At 37.4% G+C, this 17,952-nt stretch overlaps 1 protein-coding gene across 1 annotated transcript in view; it reads right to left on the reverse strand.

The window, feature by feature from the left end:
- Positions 1-17,952, reverse strand: part of LOC104159390 (focal adhesion kinase 1-like) — a gene marked incomplete at its 3' end in the record, with an annotated part of 77,813 nt that overhangs the window by 15,531 nt on the left and 44,330 nt on the right. The window contains exon 4 of the mRNA XM_009697286.1: positions 15,062-15,149. Within this exon, the coding sequence (XP_009695588.1) occupies positions 15,062-15,149 (88 nt within the window). The remainder of the gene's footprint in view (positions 1-15,061; positions 15,150-17,952) is intronic.

Raw genomic sequence — 17,952 nt, forward strand, 5'->3', positions numbered from 1 at the left:
AGTCAACATCCTCCCAAGACCACATGAGTGTGCAGGATAGTGTTCCCCCACCACCAATGTGACAGCTGGATCCAGCCCTAGACTACAAAGCAACAAATACATAAGACTGTCCTAGTTATGAAGCGCATGAAAAATTTTAATTTACTATTGAAAGAGCTAAAAGAAGAAACGTGATAAACTATGCAAGAATGAGAATATGAATTATTGCAATAGCTGCAACATCAGGAGAAAGCTTCTTGCATTTGAACTCATACAGGTACTCAACATGACAAAACAATAAGCTTTTAACTCTTCTCAATTTAAATCCGACAAATACTAATGAGGGAGACAGGAGAAGAAATAATTATTCTTCAGCATCATGCAGTTTGTTATTTGCATATACATACGGAAATAGTAATTTTCTATTCCCATGGTAGTAATACACAAAATACGTAGAATTAATAATTGCCTTTTTCTCCATTATGCTTATAATTAGGAAAAAAAACAAAACCGACCAAACTTCTCGTGTGAAACTGCATTCTATTTGAGTTTTTCTGGTAACGTTTACAGAGATTTATCTGATTAAAGGTTTTAAAAAAAGCCCCCACAAAACCACAGACTTTATATATCTGGTAATTACAACGGCTCTAAGTGATACAAACAGAGAGATATGCATCTTCCAGGAAGTGAAGATGTTTCAATTCTGTATTTTCATTCAAAACCACGAATGTCCCTAAGTGCAGAGAGTCCTATGTGTTAGTCAAACAGTCACTGCTCCAATGCACAAAACATCTTCTAATTTATTAAATCATTTATAAACGACCATGTATAAATTAGAGATAACGGTCAGTCTTTCCTCATAGGAGAGACGCTCCAGGTCCTTCATCATCCTCATGGCCCTTCACAGGACTCTCTGCAGAAGCTTGACTTCTTTTATATTCAAAGTCATTACAACGCCTGGAGGCATTTTCAAGAAATTGGGCAATGCAGAGGGTTGGGCATTTCTGACCAGCCTGTACTGCTCAATACCATCAACTGACAAAATGGGAAGAAGTTTCCCTGGAAAGGGCACTTCTGGAAACAAGACAAAAAATGCAGATATTTTGAGTAGTATCTCAGCTAGTGTCCATTTACAATTACTCTTTATTCTACTGCAGAACTGCACCGGTTAGTAATGGTATAGTACTTGTCTAAGAGAAAATGTTAAAGTTGAACAAAACCTTGGTTACAGAAATCAGAACTACCATCTAGATGCCTTCATAAATGGCACAACATAATAACTTACACAGAAAATTAAATCAAAACTTCTGTTCATCAGTAAGGCTATGAAACCTGTCCTGCATTAAAAACGTCACACCCAAGGTCAGAGCACTTAAACCTGGAAGGCCGATTTCAGGCTCCCACGTTAGTACCATAAATGACCTCTGCAGCTCACAAAGGTGGCAAACAACAAAACCGTACTTCTTGTCTGCAGGTCTACATGAGGATATTTGAAAAGTAAGAAACAAGCTGAAGATGCAAATTCTACGTGAGTTCAGTTCTTACACGGATGCCCGTATTCCAGAAATGTATCAAGTTAAAAGAAACTATAATCAATTTACTTCTTGTTTGTATTATCCATACTGAGCTTCAATGAACTTTAATTGTACTTTAAATACAAGCTTTCACTTCATTCTCCTACCCTTTTTCTGAGAATTCACCTTCACGTGTAGGCCAAGTTCCTTTACCTAGAAAGCTAACATACCTGTTCATAAAATCCATTAGCTGGCCTGCCTTGCATCCACCCAATTCAAATATCCATTGGCTAGGTCACTTCTATTTAATTAAACTTCTTTTTTAAACTATGCATTCAATTTTTTGAACCATTTCAACAATTTTGCATCACCAGGAAATTTCAGACCTGTTATCCACCTATTCCTTGAGGTATTCAGACACCAAAAAGAATTGGCTATAGCAAAGTATTATTTCAATCCTGACATATAAAACTGCCCCTTGCAGAAACTATGCTAATTTGAGGCTACTAGTATATCATAATGAAATATTTATTCATTTATTTCACAGCTCATTGCCTTGTAGATCCCAGTACTGAAGTACTCTATTTGTTAAACTAAACAGCTTAAGAACATCTTCAGTTTCGTGCAAACATATTTTAAAATGCTGATAGCCTCAAGTAACTACTATTCCATAAATAAATAAACAACATTACCCAAACATTTAAAGTTTGGGGTTTCTTTCCTCTTGCCCTCTGGCTTGTGAGCTTTCACAAATTCTAGTCATGTTTTCCCAGTTAGACTCTGCAAATATAGGCACCAGAACTTCACTAAGAAAATTTTTAAAACCCTCCTCATTCCAACAATTTGGAAGAAAAAATAGGCGTTGTGAAAATTCTCAGCTTATTTGTAAGACAAAAGTGAGACACTTTCACCACAATGCTGCAAGCAGACAGTTGCCTACTAGAGTGCATAATTTTGTTAAGTATGACAAGCAGAAAGAAGGGGGTCTTTTTTGCACATCCCAGTCCAGAATCATGGAATCATTATGGTTGGAAGAGACCTCAAAGATCATCAAGTCCAACCATATACCCAACGCCACCATGCCCGCTAAACCATGTCTCAAAGCGTCCCATCTAAACGTTTTTTGAACACCTCCAGGGATGGTGACTCCACCACCTCCCTGGGGAGCCTGTTCCAATGCTTAACGACTCTTACAGTGAAGAAGTTCTTCCTAATATCCAACCTGAACCTCCCCTGGCGCACAAGAGACCAACCCCCACCTGGCTACACCCTCCTTTCAGGTAGTTGTAGAGGGCGATCAGGTCTCCCCTCAGCCTCCTTTTCTCCAGACCAAACACCCCCAGCTCCCTCAGCCGCTTCCCATCAGACTTGTGCTCCAGGCCCTTCACCAGCTTTGTTGCCCTTCTCTGGACTCGCTCCAGCACCTCAAGGTCCTTCTTGCAGTGAGGGGCCCAAAACTGAACACAGTATTCGAGATGCGGCCTCACCAGCGCAGAGTACAAAGGGATGATCACTTCCCTAGTCCTGCTGGCCACGCTAGGGATGGACACACACAGATATTTCATAAAGGTGGAGTAAATTACATATATTCCTTCCACCTCACATTTCAGCCAACAGAGAATCTCCCTTGCTGATTTACTGCACGGGGCAGGGTGCGTGTGGGTGTTGTTTCTGAAGTTCCTTGGTACAGTAATGTGGCGTTTCAGGTCTTTCAGATTCACTACGTTATTTAACTTGAGAAGTGTGGTAAAAACGCCTTCATCTGCCTAAGAAATGAGATGAAAACACAGAAAAAATATCCCCCCCCAGCATCCACAAGTGACCGTTAGAAATATTCACAAAAGCAGTCATGACTTCCTCTTATCAAAATCAATAGCTGCACTTGATTATTGCAAAGCACTGCATATACATTATATAGACCTATTCATTTTTGTGTTTAAATGTTGGAAGGTATACAGAGAGACTATAAGCTTCAGGAAGCCTATGGCCATAATCTTGTGTTTTAACTAGATTGAGCAGCATCCTATTATGGATAGCAAAGGTAATAAATTGATAGAAGAAACCAATTTTATCTTGCTTTTTTCAGAAACCTGTCCATACACATTCTTCTTTCAATTTCAGTAAGTCTAAGAAAAAAACCAAAAAAAGCAGATTCAATTTCTACTCCCAGAATACTAATGAGAACTTCTCTTATCACCTTTAATTTTTATTGACTATTCTGTTTGAGATGGCATTAGATCAACGCATAAACTAATGCTTGTGTAAAGACTAGATAAGAATTTTGCAAGAGGCTCAGCACAAGCTGCGTAACCTCCTAAGGAAAAAGCCTGAACAAATATTAAATGGAAGCGACACAAGAGATAATTTAATGGTAATTAAGTGCACTGCCACAAGGCAACTGAATAGTTTTCCTAGAAGTCTTTTGTGTTTGCTCAATTATTACTTTTATTATTGTTGTTGTTAATATAGTTAAATGAGAGGAATGAGAATATTTTTTGTCTGTTTAAGAGAAAAAAGGTCCTATCTTTAAGAGCATAAAGCCTACATACATACAAAGACACCAAAATGAAACCCTGACAAATCTAAAGAATTCTACCATTTTTTTCTGTTTACTACAAATTCAGAAGTATGTTAAGCAGGAGGATGAATCCTGATCCGTGGGTTTGGGAGATACTGTTATCCGTGAGCTCGTGTTATGTCTGTGGAACTGCCCTCCTTGGTGGTATGTGCAGACCTCTACTTATGGCTTGGAAGTTCAGTTATCAGTACGCAATGCCTGGAGGAAGGCTGAAGAATACGTCATCAAAATATATAAACACACTATTCAAGCAGATCAAGTATCACTGCTGTTGTTCTGCTCCCCATTTTAATTGTTCAGAATGGGATCTCTCCAAAGGCTAAACCAGAAAAAAATTGTAGGATGCTATTTAATATACCTTAATTTTACCTAGTTTGTAAGAGAATGCTAATTTACATAAACTTGTCATCCAAACCTGGTTTTGAAGAAAGTACTCCAAAAAAACCAACTAGCCAAACAAGAAACAGCAAAGCAGCAACCGTTACCAATTTCCATCAATCCAACGAAGCCTTTAAAGTATTCCTGCTAAACCTGTGTGGCATTACTTCAGTTACACCACATACTAGAGACCAGATGCTCTGTAGTCATCTCAAATACTTCATGGTCACACAAATATGCAAATAAAAATGCATAAAGATTAACAAGGCAAACACTTAGATTTACACCAGGATTATAAATTTAAGTGTTAGACTGCTAAAAGTCTATATACTTTTTTCTTTGGTAACAATCAAAACCCCAAAATACTAAGTCTTATGCAAATCACTTTGCTTTATGTTGCTTCCAACACACTTGCTTCCATTTACTTACCCATTTTGCTTTCTAGCAGAATGTGCTTATCTGAACTTGTAGAGAAAAATATATTGGAAAACAATTTAAAGGAGGATAAAGACAAAAATAATTTCTTGCTGCAAGCTGTGGTGTTGATTCCAAGCACCTTTTCCCTTGGATTTTTTTTGGTAAATGTTCTAACAAGTTTAAATCAGATTTACAGTCAAGCAGGTGTACGCTTGGGGGGTGGGGGGAGCAGCGGGGGGCGAGGATTAGTCTATTTAAGTTCCATTAAACATAGTATAATGGAAATGCAAACTACTTCAGGCTTCTAGGTGAGTATAACTACAATGTTCGTGTGAGAAGAAGTAACTGTACTTGCATTTCTTGTTCATAGGCTCGCAAATAAGAATTAAAGTGTGACCTATGCTTCACTTTTGTAGTTAACTTCTTGGTCATGACAGCTACAAACAGTATACTACAAGGAAGGGATGCAATATGTGGAAAACATGAATGTCAAGCACAAATGCCCCTCTCAGAGGTAGGAAAAAGAAGTCTTTTACATGTCCTGGTAAAATAAAAAGTGAAACAAAACTGTCACTCCTCTCCAACATACACTACCTGTGTTCAGCGAATATATGCTTAGAAAGGGCAGTAGTACTTAAAGCAAACAAGAATTTAGAAGTCCAGCATAATCCTAGGCCATAAGATATTTCCTGACATATTAACGTCCTGATATTCAGCGAGAATTCATTTTGTTTATTTATTTTCTATTCTCACCAATATTTTAAAATATTTTTTTCATCACTATTCTTCATGGGTTAGCCAGAACAAAAATCTCTTACAGTCTTTTGAGCATTAAAAGTTCAAAGACACTCTTAAATCATAACAAAAGAAAGAAGGTGAACACTGAACCATGAACTAATGAGCTTTTTCCACAAGGAAGACAGGCACGCAAACAAAAGCCCAGGTTCGTTTCTGATGTCAGACTTTTAAAATATTTGTTCTTTTACTTCAATGGGCAAATTACTGATGGTGTAACTTCTACCTTCTCAAAATTCACTAGGAAATAACGGGCACTTTCCTAGCTATATAAATGGCTAGCAAATTCCAGCTGGTACAATTTAAAATAAAAATCGGAGACAGAGGAAAGCCCATGTTTTTGAAGACAGAGAAATCGGAGAATAGCCCTATGCTAGCACACATGATTTAAGAAGAAATCTATCACAGGCCTCGTATTTTATATACCAGCTGCTACTTTCAAAAGCCATCTGCTTCATTTTTCTGCACACGATTTTTTTATGCAGCTGCAGTATTTCAGAAAAACGTTCACTCAGGCTGACAAGCCATCTTGCCAGTGCAGTTCATAAAAACACCATACTGGATTTAAATTTCTTTATTAAGAACAAGAGTAAAATCCTTCTGAACTTAGTATTGAATGCTTTCCAGGAGTTTAGGGATTTTAAAAAAACCCCACTTCCTGTGTCTTAAAAATATATTTTAGGTTTAAATGTTTATATGCTTAGAAATTATTAAATAAAATTATCAAACTTTGCTACAGAGTTTTCTTTTCAAGCATAACTACTGTGGAAATTCTTTAGCAACAGTACTATCGAATGGCGTCTCAAAAAGGGTGAACACCCATAATTAGCCACTACACTGGCTTTCCCAGCTCATTTAATGTTACCAAGAAATTTCCCAGAGGATAAACTCCAATTTTTCAGGAGGACAGTTTAAAAATAAGCAATCTATTTCTCTTGCTTTAATTTCAATGTCTATGACCTACTTACACAACTTAGTCCTCTTTTTTTTTCAAATTGGCATTGCTTTGAAAATTACATTTAAACAGCACTTCAATGACTAAGTACTCCCTAAAGAGTTAAGTGCATAACCAAAGAAAATCACCACCACAATATATAAGATATTTAGATAAGTAAACAAAATTTCTTCTGTACTCCATTTAGTAAGTAGCATAAGAATCATAATGATAATAGTTTAACGAAGCATGGAAAACAAAGATTCACATTACATTTTCTCCTTATCCATTTGTTCTATCGAGATATTTTTAGCTGTTTTTTCTATTCAGAAGTGATGTACTTGTGCTTAGTTAGTGGCATTTATATTAACAAATACAACCTTCCTCTTAACCTTCCTTTATCTGCAATAATTATTTATTTATTCTCCTTTTTAACAGCTCAGGTGTGTTTAGCAGCTACTTTTAAACGTTCAAGTTTTTAATATCTGAAGGTATTTTAGTGTTTGGGTTTTGTACGTAATAGCTCACTCTCAGCCACCACAGAACTGCTCAATCAGGATCTTTGTTTTACACTAACACACAACACTTCTGGTGATGTTGGTCCTACGAAAGTCCAGTGAAATTTTTCTGCAATTTATCAACTCTTAAACTCTAGCTTCTGTAACATGAAAGTCCAGAATACCTCAATATATCCATCGGGAAAGCTCATCTTCAGCAACTACTTATGTGACCAAGACAACGATTGAAGCATATACCACATTTGTTTTCCCCACAATTTCACATTTAAAACGAAGTGTTCAGGGTACTCCTGTTCAGACTGCATTCTGTTCTGCACTTACAGCAGGTATCACATGCAAGTCCACCATGATCCACGACACAGCTCTTCTGTGGTACCCTTTCAGACATAATTATCTCAAATATTCTGTGGTTTCTGCTATAATCTTTCTTGTAGTGTTAAATGCACCTCAGAAATGCTGTAGCGTACCCTGGGACAGATACATCATTCCATGAATGCGGAACAGTCACCCAATATAATTGCTTATGTCTGTAATCCCCAAACTGCAAAAGGAGATGGCTCCTTTATCTTTGCAAAGCAGAGCCCACCCACGTTTACCAACAGTAGGTTCCTGTAGGACACCGAATTTTCTTCACTACAGAATCAGAATAATCAGCTTGAAGGAACAGGGTCCCAACGCACATTACCACAGCTTCAGAAATCTTATGCAAAATTAACCCTCAAAGATTTGTGCCTCATCTGCTTCGAATGAAGCACCATACGCACAAAAGCCCAAAGCATGCTTCTAATGTCATCAGTAGTTTTAGGAGCCACCTTAATGATCATAATGGTAGTTTTTAAAATATGCACAGTAGGGAAACACATATGTGTTTCCACCCCTATTTACCCATCTGATAATATTAGACTTATTACAGAAGATAAGTCTACATTAGGGAAAATTAAGGCTTTGGTCTCTTCTAGTGGAGTTAAAAGCACAGATTCGGTATCAGGATAACATTTGCCATCTGCCCTCAGCTGCTCCTCCTCTTCGTCTTCCAAGGTCACAGTCTCTGTATTATTCAGAGGTGATCTTTGACATCTCTAACTAATTTTGGAAGCTCCTCTGTTAATAATAAGGGCATTAGAGATGGGGTGGGGGGAGGAATCAACCACTGACGAGGCATTGTTAGGGACAAAATGGCTAAAAATGATCCCTTCTGTCCAAGCGGGCTGATCTCCAGATGTCACTACAATACACACTGCTGCCTCTCAGATCTTCGATAAAGTAGGACTATACTCTTGGGAGCCATACAGTACTCAACCTACTAAGCATGCCTTGCTAACAGCTAATTTTATACTTCTCGTCTCTTTGCTTTTCCAGAACAAATGAGTCCAAGCATCAACGTCAGTCACCTTTTTTTTTTTTTTTTTTTTGGTCTGATGCATGCTATATACAACCTAATACACTAATCAGAATAACATTTTGTTCAAGATTACTAACAAAGACATGTCCATGCATCAGTATACGGAAACCTGTCCTGAGCATTCTTGATCTTGAATTCATCATCTTGAACTAAGAGTAACTCACATATGACTGCAAGAAGGCCCACAAGCACTATTTTCACCACTCTAGTTGACAGGTGAAAATTTTAAATCAAAGCAGCCATTTTTCCCTGGACTGAGCTTAGCTGACTATTTAAGAGGTATTTAAGGATACAAGTAGGTTTTACATTCCTATCATACAGCACTAACAGAAAGCAGGCATTTGGTATCTTCCAAATGTTCTGTCTCAAAGTAGCTACACAACTATACAAACAGTAAAATCTACAACAAGAATGTTAGCATAGTTTTGAGAGTGTAAATCAACTTTTATAGTTTAAAAATTAGTACTTTATGAGGTGTTGTGGGTTTCAGCAATTTCAAGAAACCAACCTCTGTAAAGGATATCTCACTTAGAATTTTGTAATTCCTTTTGCAAGCTGTAAGGAGCAGACAGGTGATGTTCAGTTTGATTTATATTTTTCTCACTTTTTTAAAAAAAATTTTTAAAATTTTTTTTAAGCAGCTGCAATTCTTACATTTATTACCACTTCTCTGTAGGGCACAGTTTTTGTGTCAACCATTAACTCTTCCTGAAAGCTCTTTTGTTTTATTTTTTGTTTTAAACAGGCTGCCAATATCAGGAACAATGCCAGCTTTTCTCTCTCTGTCCTTAATTTTCTTCAAAGCTTTTCCTGTCAAAGTCATTTGCTTTAGGTCTCCTATTTTTATTAGGGTATAGGAGATGTTGTTATTTAATTAGGTTAAAGAGTCTAATTCCCAGCCTGTACTTCAAATTATATCTCATGCACCTAAGCCTTATAAAACGTTAATCATTAAGTTATTACAGTAATTGCCTGGACTTAAAATTTCCTACATGTTGGGGACAGTGTTATAAAAATAATTGAATTTGCATGATGCATTTATCTGCTACAATATAAAAGAGAATTTTCATTTAAGGAAATACATTTTAAGTGTTAACATTATCTTTACAGACACTACAGAGGCAGAGCAAAAAAGTGCCATTTATCCAAAAGAAACTTTGCCTCCTTTCTTTAGAAAATTTTCTTGTTTTCTTCTAAAAAAATATTTTTTTTTAAAAAAAAGCATCACTTCTTTGTCTTTTCTTTTTCAAAACAGTTGTCTTATGAAAACGAACCTGCATTGTACTTCTCCGGTGAAACAGAGGATCCCTGTGGCACAGAATTCAACTCAATTTTTTCAGAACATCATTTACCTGCCCTAACTTTGAGATCATCCTCTCTCTGCTTGCAGTTCCTTCTCTCGTGCATTACACAAACTTTGGTTCATTTTAAAAAGCAAATCCAAAACATAGTCCAGTCCTATGGTTTCCTTTATTATATATATGTACACCTCAGGGCAGCTCCACACTGCAGGTTAAACGAGGCAGTATAGAAAAAAATTCTACATTGATAAAAACAACCTTTTCTTATTCTTCAGGACCTAAAAACCCCAAAAAGTTACTTTAAGTCTTCCCTTTGAAGCACAAGGACAGCAACAATGGAACAGCTGATGCCTAAGAGCTGGTTCCCCCCTCCCCCCCCCCAGATGCTTACCCCCTTTTCATCAAGGGATAAACCATCTCCAATTACTGGAGGCTAACATGTTATTCAAGGATAAATGTGTGCAGGCTCTTGTCCCACAATAAAAGAAAGGCAATTCAAGCAGCTTACGTCTGATTTTCATTATATGAATGTTTTTAAAAGCTGTATTCTATCTTGATGCAAGATACGGCTTTCGTTCCTCACTTAGCTATTAAGGCAAAAGAAGAATCCCGTCCCCTTTATTTTCACCTCCCAACAGCCATGTCACTGGAACAGAGGGAAAGGAAGACACTTGCAATGAATTTTCCCAACATTTATTTAAAGCAACTGGAAATGCTCCCAAAAAGTACAAGAAAAATGTGAAGTCAAATTTTCATTACTCAAAAAACTCCCATTTTTTATTTCTCCTCTTGTACCTTTATGCTTGTTTCCTCTGGTTTTTCTGAAAATGGTGAAAATTCATACAAAAGACAGGTATCTTTATTCTTTTGAGATTTACAAAACAGTTAACAGAATAAAAAAAAAAGGAGGTTACTTATTGATAAAAATTAATTTACAGTATTTTTCATCAGCAATCCTGTGTACTTCATGCTTACGGTTTTGGGGGCAGGATTAGAGTTCGCTTTGGTTCAGATTTGGGTATACAATACGAGACACAACTGAAGGCTGACACATAAAACCTATGCAGCAAGCATCTGCCAACTGTGCAGACAACCATAAATCTGGCATTTCCTGATTTTTGAATACTTTAACCTCACAATTCAAACAGCACTGGGTGGGATCCAATTTGCCTAATTTGGCTGAAACTGTAAGCAGTTGGGCCCAAGGGAATAATGCAGTCAATGCGGTATCACCACCTAAATGCTCCACTTAATGAAAAAAAACGAGAAGACACCTCTGAAGACCTGTCATCCACTACCTTTGACACCTGCCAAACAGATCAGTAAAAAAAGAATAAATAAAAAGACAACTCTAATGCCATTAGACTGTTGATCAGAGCTCTCAACTGGGATGTAAAATGACCTGGCTTGAACACACAACTCCTCCAGTCCAGAGCAACGGCATAAGCACTAGCCTCTACCCCATCTCAAGTCTCAAAGCTGAAGCACAGTCTGAAACACAAGACGCTTTGACGAACTGCATGGTATTAATATTAGTATGACTTATTCTGATGTTATAAACAAGTTCCATGGTCCTCCCCTCACTAATTTTAATCCTTAGCTGGACAGATTGCAAACCAGGGGCACCCTTATGAAAAGTCTCATTAAGTGCCCTGCTTTTATACTTCCAATTAGAACAGCTTACACCCACTGCAGATGGCAGAATGACCGCCACCGATTACAAAACGGCTGTACATCAAGCTACAAACAGTTCTGCTCATAAGTTCTTGATTTGTTCAAGACTCTTGAAAATAAAGAATACCTAAAACAAAGAAGGGTTACAGCAACTTTAAAATAGCCAAAATCAAGGTGGGGGGAAAAAAACAACAAACCACCAAAAAAAAAAAAAGATTCACATATTAAGTTGAAGTTCAGAAGACTGAAATGCTTGCACCAATTTATACAGGGCAATGCACTCATTGAAGTGAACAGGAGTAGTCATGCATGTGAAGTAACAAACGTGTGCCAGTTTTCAGTTTAATAGCCTGATAATTGTGCTTTGGGTTAACTCTATGAATAAACTGTGTCTGTTGACAGAAATTAAGGTAACATTTTGTTATCTTTACAAAGGTTCAGGCTTTTCTGGAAGATGCAGTTCACTTGAGGATTCAGTCTTTTACTCAAAACTCTCAGCTTTTTTTTCAACAACACTGCTGCTCTGCAACTCAAATTCAAGGAAATATTTACATTTTCTAGAATTCATGGGTGACAGAAGTCACCGGTATTTCTTTTCCTTCTCCATGACTTACTCAAAACTCTCAGCTTCTTTTTCAACAACGCTGCTGCTCTGCCACTCAAATTCAAGGAAATATTTAAATTTTCTAGAATTCATGGGTGACAGAGGTCACCGGTATTTCTTTTCCTTCTCCATGAACTTTTTAATTTAATCTTGCACATTTTTAGTAAGTCAGAACACATGTGTTTAGATGTTAACAAGTTAGTAGCAGGTTCTCAGCCTCATCTTGAAAAGGAAGACTTAGTCATGGGCAGCATCTGGTCTTCAAAATCTTTTTTTCTTATTTATAACACACAAGACAGCAATGTATTTGACTTTTACATCTACAAAAGCCAATTTGATTACAGAAGTGTTATTCTGTTGGATTTTTTAAAATTCTGTAACTTGGTCCTATGTTCATTATATCTAACAGTTATTTCTGCACAGAAAGCTCAAGATAGCTATGTATGCATATATGATTCATGTACGTTCTGTTGTTATTGCCTATATACAACATGATGTGTGTGATTGAGAGCTGTGGTTAGCAAAGGAAGACGTTAAAATGTTGCACGAATGACAATGAGAGAGGAATAGAATGTGAAAAATTGCCTTTCCTTGTTTTTCCACATCCCCCTCTGCTGTAGGTCTGTCTTATGATGCAGTGTTACTGCTCAAATTCTTTTCCTGCCTTCTTTTTGTAAGTCAGTGGAGTTGCCTTAACACTTTACCACATGAAAGTAATTGTCCTAATTTATTCAAGAGGCCAAGTGAGACTTACGGAGCAAAACAGAATCATGGATAGAGAATTATAGCTCTGGAAAGTTGTGCACCTGATAGCCATGAAAACAGAGACTCAAATACCTTGCAGCATTCCACAACACAGAGCAGTGACTCTTGAAGAACTGGATTTAGAAATACCTCACAATAAGGTGAAGAAAGGTGAAGAGAAAAAAAAAAAGATGTGCAGACCAAGGAGACAAAAACCTCTGATTTTCATTGTATAATAGAACTAGGATTCACGGCACTGGCAGATACACGCAGTTGTCGTCTTTGCATATCAGTTCCTGATGACCTTCATAAACTTTCTTGCTATTCTGAGCCATTTGTATCTGTTTAGAAGGATTTCCCCAAATTTAGTAAAAATGCATTTCTCAGAAAACGCTAAAATATATTCCTCTGGTATTTTAAATTCCTTGTTTGAAAGAAACAGTTATCTGTGGCACAAATGAGAGGATGTTGCAGGCTTCCCAGCTGTTGAATAGGTAAATGATGGAGTTCAGGAAATTATTTTGGAGCTCATCACACACTTTTGCATCACAGTAAACACAAATCTCCTATGTTTAAAGTCAGTATGAAGGAAGTCACTTGCTGCTAAAGTAAAAAGGAATACAATTTTGTTGTTTCTACAAGAACGTCAGCCGTACTAAAAAGTTGCCAAAATTCAGACATTTTTAGGCTGAAACAAGTACGTCACACAAATCGGTTAAACTAGAATGCTAAGTCCAGATAAGCACTGCACTAGAATTGTCTTCTCAGAAGTCAACACCATCATATAGCAGTACAAAAATTTCATCACACATTAAAAAAATTAAGTCATTTACCTAAGGCAGGAATGTGTGTGTGTGTACAATAAAGGATAGAAGACATTTAAGAAATGAATACAACCATGTTAATTCTATATTCTGCTTTCAGATGAAGTATTGGACAGGGGAGAATTATATTTTCCTCTTTTTAGAAATGTAAAAAGAAAATTTAGTCAGAATTCCTGCTTCCTGGTTCTTCATCTACAAACGTGTCGGTTCACAAGGGTAGAAAAGTGCCATGCTTAGGATCACTCCAGTTATATCGTAATTTTAGGGGATGTTGCTCAAGAATCATAGTATGCCCTGAGCAATCAACCTAAGATCAGGGTATTTTTAAGTGTGATAGAGACACAACAAAAAGAACAGTAGTCCGTGGGAATAGTTCTCCTTGGTAGAAGCCTTTGGGGTTTGAGTAACATTATCAGTACTTCATATTGTTGTGCCTTTGACACAACAAGATGAGTCAGGTTAAAAAAAATTTCCCATTTCAAAACAAAACTCCAGAGCTTTCATGGTGTAGTTCTTGAGCTCTGCCATTTCAGCTGACTTCACAAGCCCTCTCCCCCAGCCTCTCATTCCTACCTTATTCCATCTCTATCATGACAATACTCCATAAAATGACTCCTTTAAATAATCTAGATTAAAACTAATCCTCCATATAGTAGTTACAAATAGTGCAAAAAAAACACAACATAAAAACATATCTGGTTCACAAACTTGGCACCATTAGTAACACAAACTGTTTGTAAAGCACTAACAGTATTTCAGTGTATGAAGATAGAAGACACCCCTAACAAGTATCCAATAAGTAAGCTGAATTTTTCAGAGATGCATGGATTCTTAAAGTTAGGGGATACTACAACCATTCTAGTCCAGACTCCTCTAAAAGATAGCCCCAGGAAGTTTTACTTTGAGGTGCCAGTCTAAAAGAAGATTAAAATAATTTAAGTGAACAAAATGAAGGTTTAGGTGCTTAACTTATAGAAACTTCTCCCGTTACGCAGTTTTACTAATCAATAAGAGATACTCAAATAAAAAAACAACCTAATAATATGACTGGAAAAAACATTCCATGGTTGTAGTGAAATTGCACACTTATTTACACTTGCAAAAATAAGGAAATTCAGCAATTTAATAAAGTGTGAAATAACTATAAGAAGCCAGCTGAACAACAGTAGATTTCATCTGAGTTAAGAAGACGACTGCAGAACTACCTTGTCTTTGGAAAATATTCCTGGCCACTTCTCAAGGAGAAAGATGCCACGGGCCTCATGCCCTTTCTGCTTTATATATGCAACCTTAAATTTTACCAATTTCTGTTTCTGCAGTAATAAGTTATCTGCATAAACAAAGCCAGAATTTTCCAAATTGATGCCAGCAAAAGAAAAAGTAGTAGAACTGAACATACCTGCTGATAGAAAAAATTTAGGGTTGGTTTGTCCTCAGTGAATTGGTTTAGGAATCCTTTTGGCAAATATCGAATTCTCAATTCATATCTGAAAAGCAAGAAAAAGAGAATTAAATTGCTGAGACCAACATAATAATCAAGATTTCCTCACATATAAAAGACATCTTCAAACATTCTTCAAAATAAGGATAAAGGCAAAACAAACTCAGAAAATTAAGGGAAAATTTCCTCTTTTGACTACTCAGAGAACTAAACCAGAATGCAGTACTTGACATTTCATAAAGACGTTTACAAAGGACCTTTGTAATAGAAGCAAACATAAAACCCTTCTGCCTTCTCAAAGCTTGAGTGTGGACTGAAGCATCAAGACTGGGAGCAGATATGCTATCAGGTCCAGATCCACGGGAAGAGAGGTCCTAATCAGGTGATGACAGCAGATGAGCTGCCATAACCACTGATACAACCCCCTGGCAACAGCCTTTACCTTTGGTTATCACAAGCATGGTACTTAAAACACAGATCCCACTGCTTCACATAAGAGTGGCAAGCAGTGCTACTCACCAGGGAGCCACATCCTACAGTCAAAGCAAGGGCTTACTCAAGGAACATGACTCTGCTCCTCTGATCAAGTGCTGTAATATTCACCTCTCAATTGTTCCAAAGGTTTTGAAAGGATTTCTCTGTAAAAAGGTACCCTACTTCCTTATTCATCATCAAGATGCATGCAAAAGCCAAATGAACCAGTTTTCAACGTGACCGCAGTCATATTTTTCAAGTTAATAGTACATGACGGAGTGAGGGAGATTCAGAATTAGCCTTGATCCATGACCTACACCAAATTTGTATCTCTTCTCAAACCCTAAACTTCTGCTTCCAATCCTTAAATGTAGGTATCATTGCTTGTCCAGCGGTAACAGCCCACGATGTTTGACACGCACTGCATGTTTCCTCCTCTATACATTCCCGCAATGAAATTCTGATAATAAATGTCCTCATCCCTTTGAGTGTGCCAATACAGCATATCCTAAGTATAAAACTCTTTACAGCCCTTTCCCAAAATAAGTATATTTAACAATCTACTTATGATGCTAAGAGCAGATATTGCAAAATTTCAATTTGTTAGTTTCAGCAAAAGAACTTCTTTTCAGCAAGTGATTTGGCTGCCTGCAATCAAAATTTATACAGGGATTTGATAAAAATTTACTAGGAGTTACTGCTGCTTAGGATTTCACTGCAAATAGAAGTTGCAGTAATCTTCTTGGCTTTGAAATCACTGAAAATACATTGTCCCATTAGAAATCACTAAAATAAGAAAAACATTTAGAAGCTGTAAACACACGCATTGTATATGAACTACGAATACTTAAAATGACATCTTTTCATAGTATGGCAAGTTTATTTCACAAAGGAAAATGCATGCTCACTCTCCTTGTGCACACAAAACATGTTGATAAACTAAAAAGAGTCTTCAGACTGTAGAATATACAAGAGCGGCGGAGAACACGTGAAGGAGGGTAAGTTTACATAGGAAGAAATATGTGACGATAAGGTTGGTGATACACTGGAACTGGCTGTCCAGAGAAGCTGTGGATGCCCCATGCCTGGAAGTGTTCAACGTCAGGCTGGATGGGGCTTTGGGCAAGCTGGTCTAGTGAAAGACATCCCTGCTTATGGCAGGGGCGTTGGAACTAGATGATCCTTAAAGGTCCTTCCCAACTCAACCCATTCTCTGATATGATGACACAGGTATAAACAAAAAAAAGATTCAAAGTCACAGTTAAGACAAACTCTCAAAAATTACTCCAATTTGAGAAGGCACACAGAATAATCTTCTATTCCGGATCAGCATTTATATTTGTTGACACACAGCAGATATCTAGTTATTCACTAACATTTTAGATATAAGCCAAATTGTACCTGCAGGTGTTTAAGGACTACGGAGAGAAAGCAGCACAAGCATGCTGTCCAGAAGCAGAAAAGCAGAGGCTCCCCTATCGCCTGCTTCTGCCATATCCCCTCAAATCTACTGCGAAACACCACTGCAGAGACTGATATGGAATAAAACAAATCTGCGTCAAAAAAAAATTACTTGCTTGCATTTTGGGGGACTCTATAACCCAGTGCATTTTAGTTGTCTTTCTACATTTTAGTCTTAAAACCAACACTGTTCTTTGAAAACTGTCCTTATCGATTCCTCATCATTTCCCAGGTGTGCTTTCTCCTGCTATTCTCTCCTCATCCTTTATTCGTTGCCATCCGAATTCCTCTCCGTGGCTGCAAGTTTCCACATCACCTTCCAAGCCTCGCTGCTTGAAACAGTAAGCAGGAAAAAAAGAGTATTCGACTTTTGAGCAAAGAAAAGTTGACTGTCCTGATACTTGAAGGTGAATGGGTAACTGGTTATCCATATTGCAGTATCTCCCAGTTAAATAAAACACGATTTCGTCCTTTCCCACTGGAGCTGCACTTTGTCAGATCACTGGATGTTAATACAAAATACGGCACCTTTTTTACTATTGTTCTGATTAATCTTTGTGAGAGACTGACAAATACATAGCAAAGGCTGACATGTAACTTGAGGGTATTACCATGGCACAAGAGAATTTATAAATCAGACAGCGAAGTCAACTAAGGAAAATTGAGGATCTTGCAAATTAACACAGGCCACTTTCTTGGGCACAAAGCTAAAGATTTACCTGAATGGATTTCTACATACTTGGTTTGCGCACAAGATAGAATGGCAGCACTCAGTGCTTCTGGGGGACAGTTAATGGACAAGGTATTTTCAATGCTTTCATAGGAAAGATGAGTAAGTTAGTAAGTGAACCTGCTGTATTGAGTGTCCAGCTGTTGGCAGCTGGGGCTGCAGGGGGGTCTCTGTGAGGAGAGGC

The sequence above is a fragment of the Cariama cristata genome, unplaced genomic scaffold, assembly GCF_000690535.1.
Source record: "Cariama cristata isolate BGI_N322 unplaced genomic scaffold, ASM69053v1 scaffold4293, whole genome shotgun sequence".
Classification (NCBI taxonomy): Eukaryota; Metazoa; Chordata; class Aves; order Cariamiformes; family Cariamidae; genus Cariama; species Cariama cristata.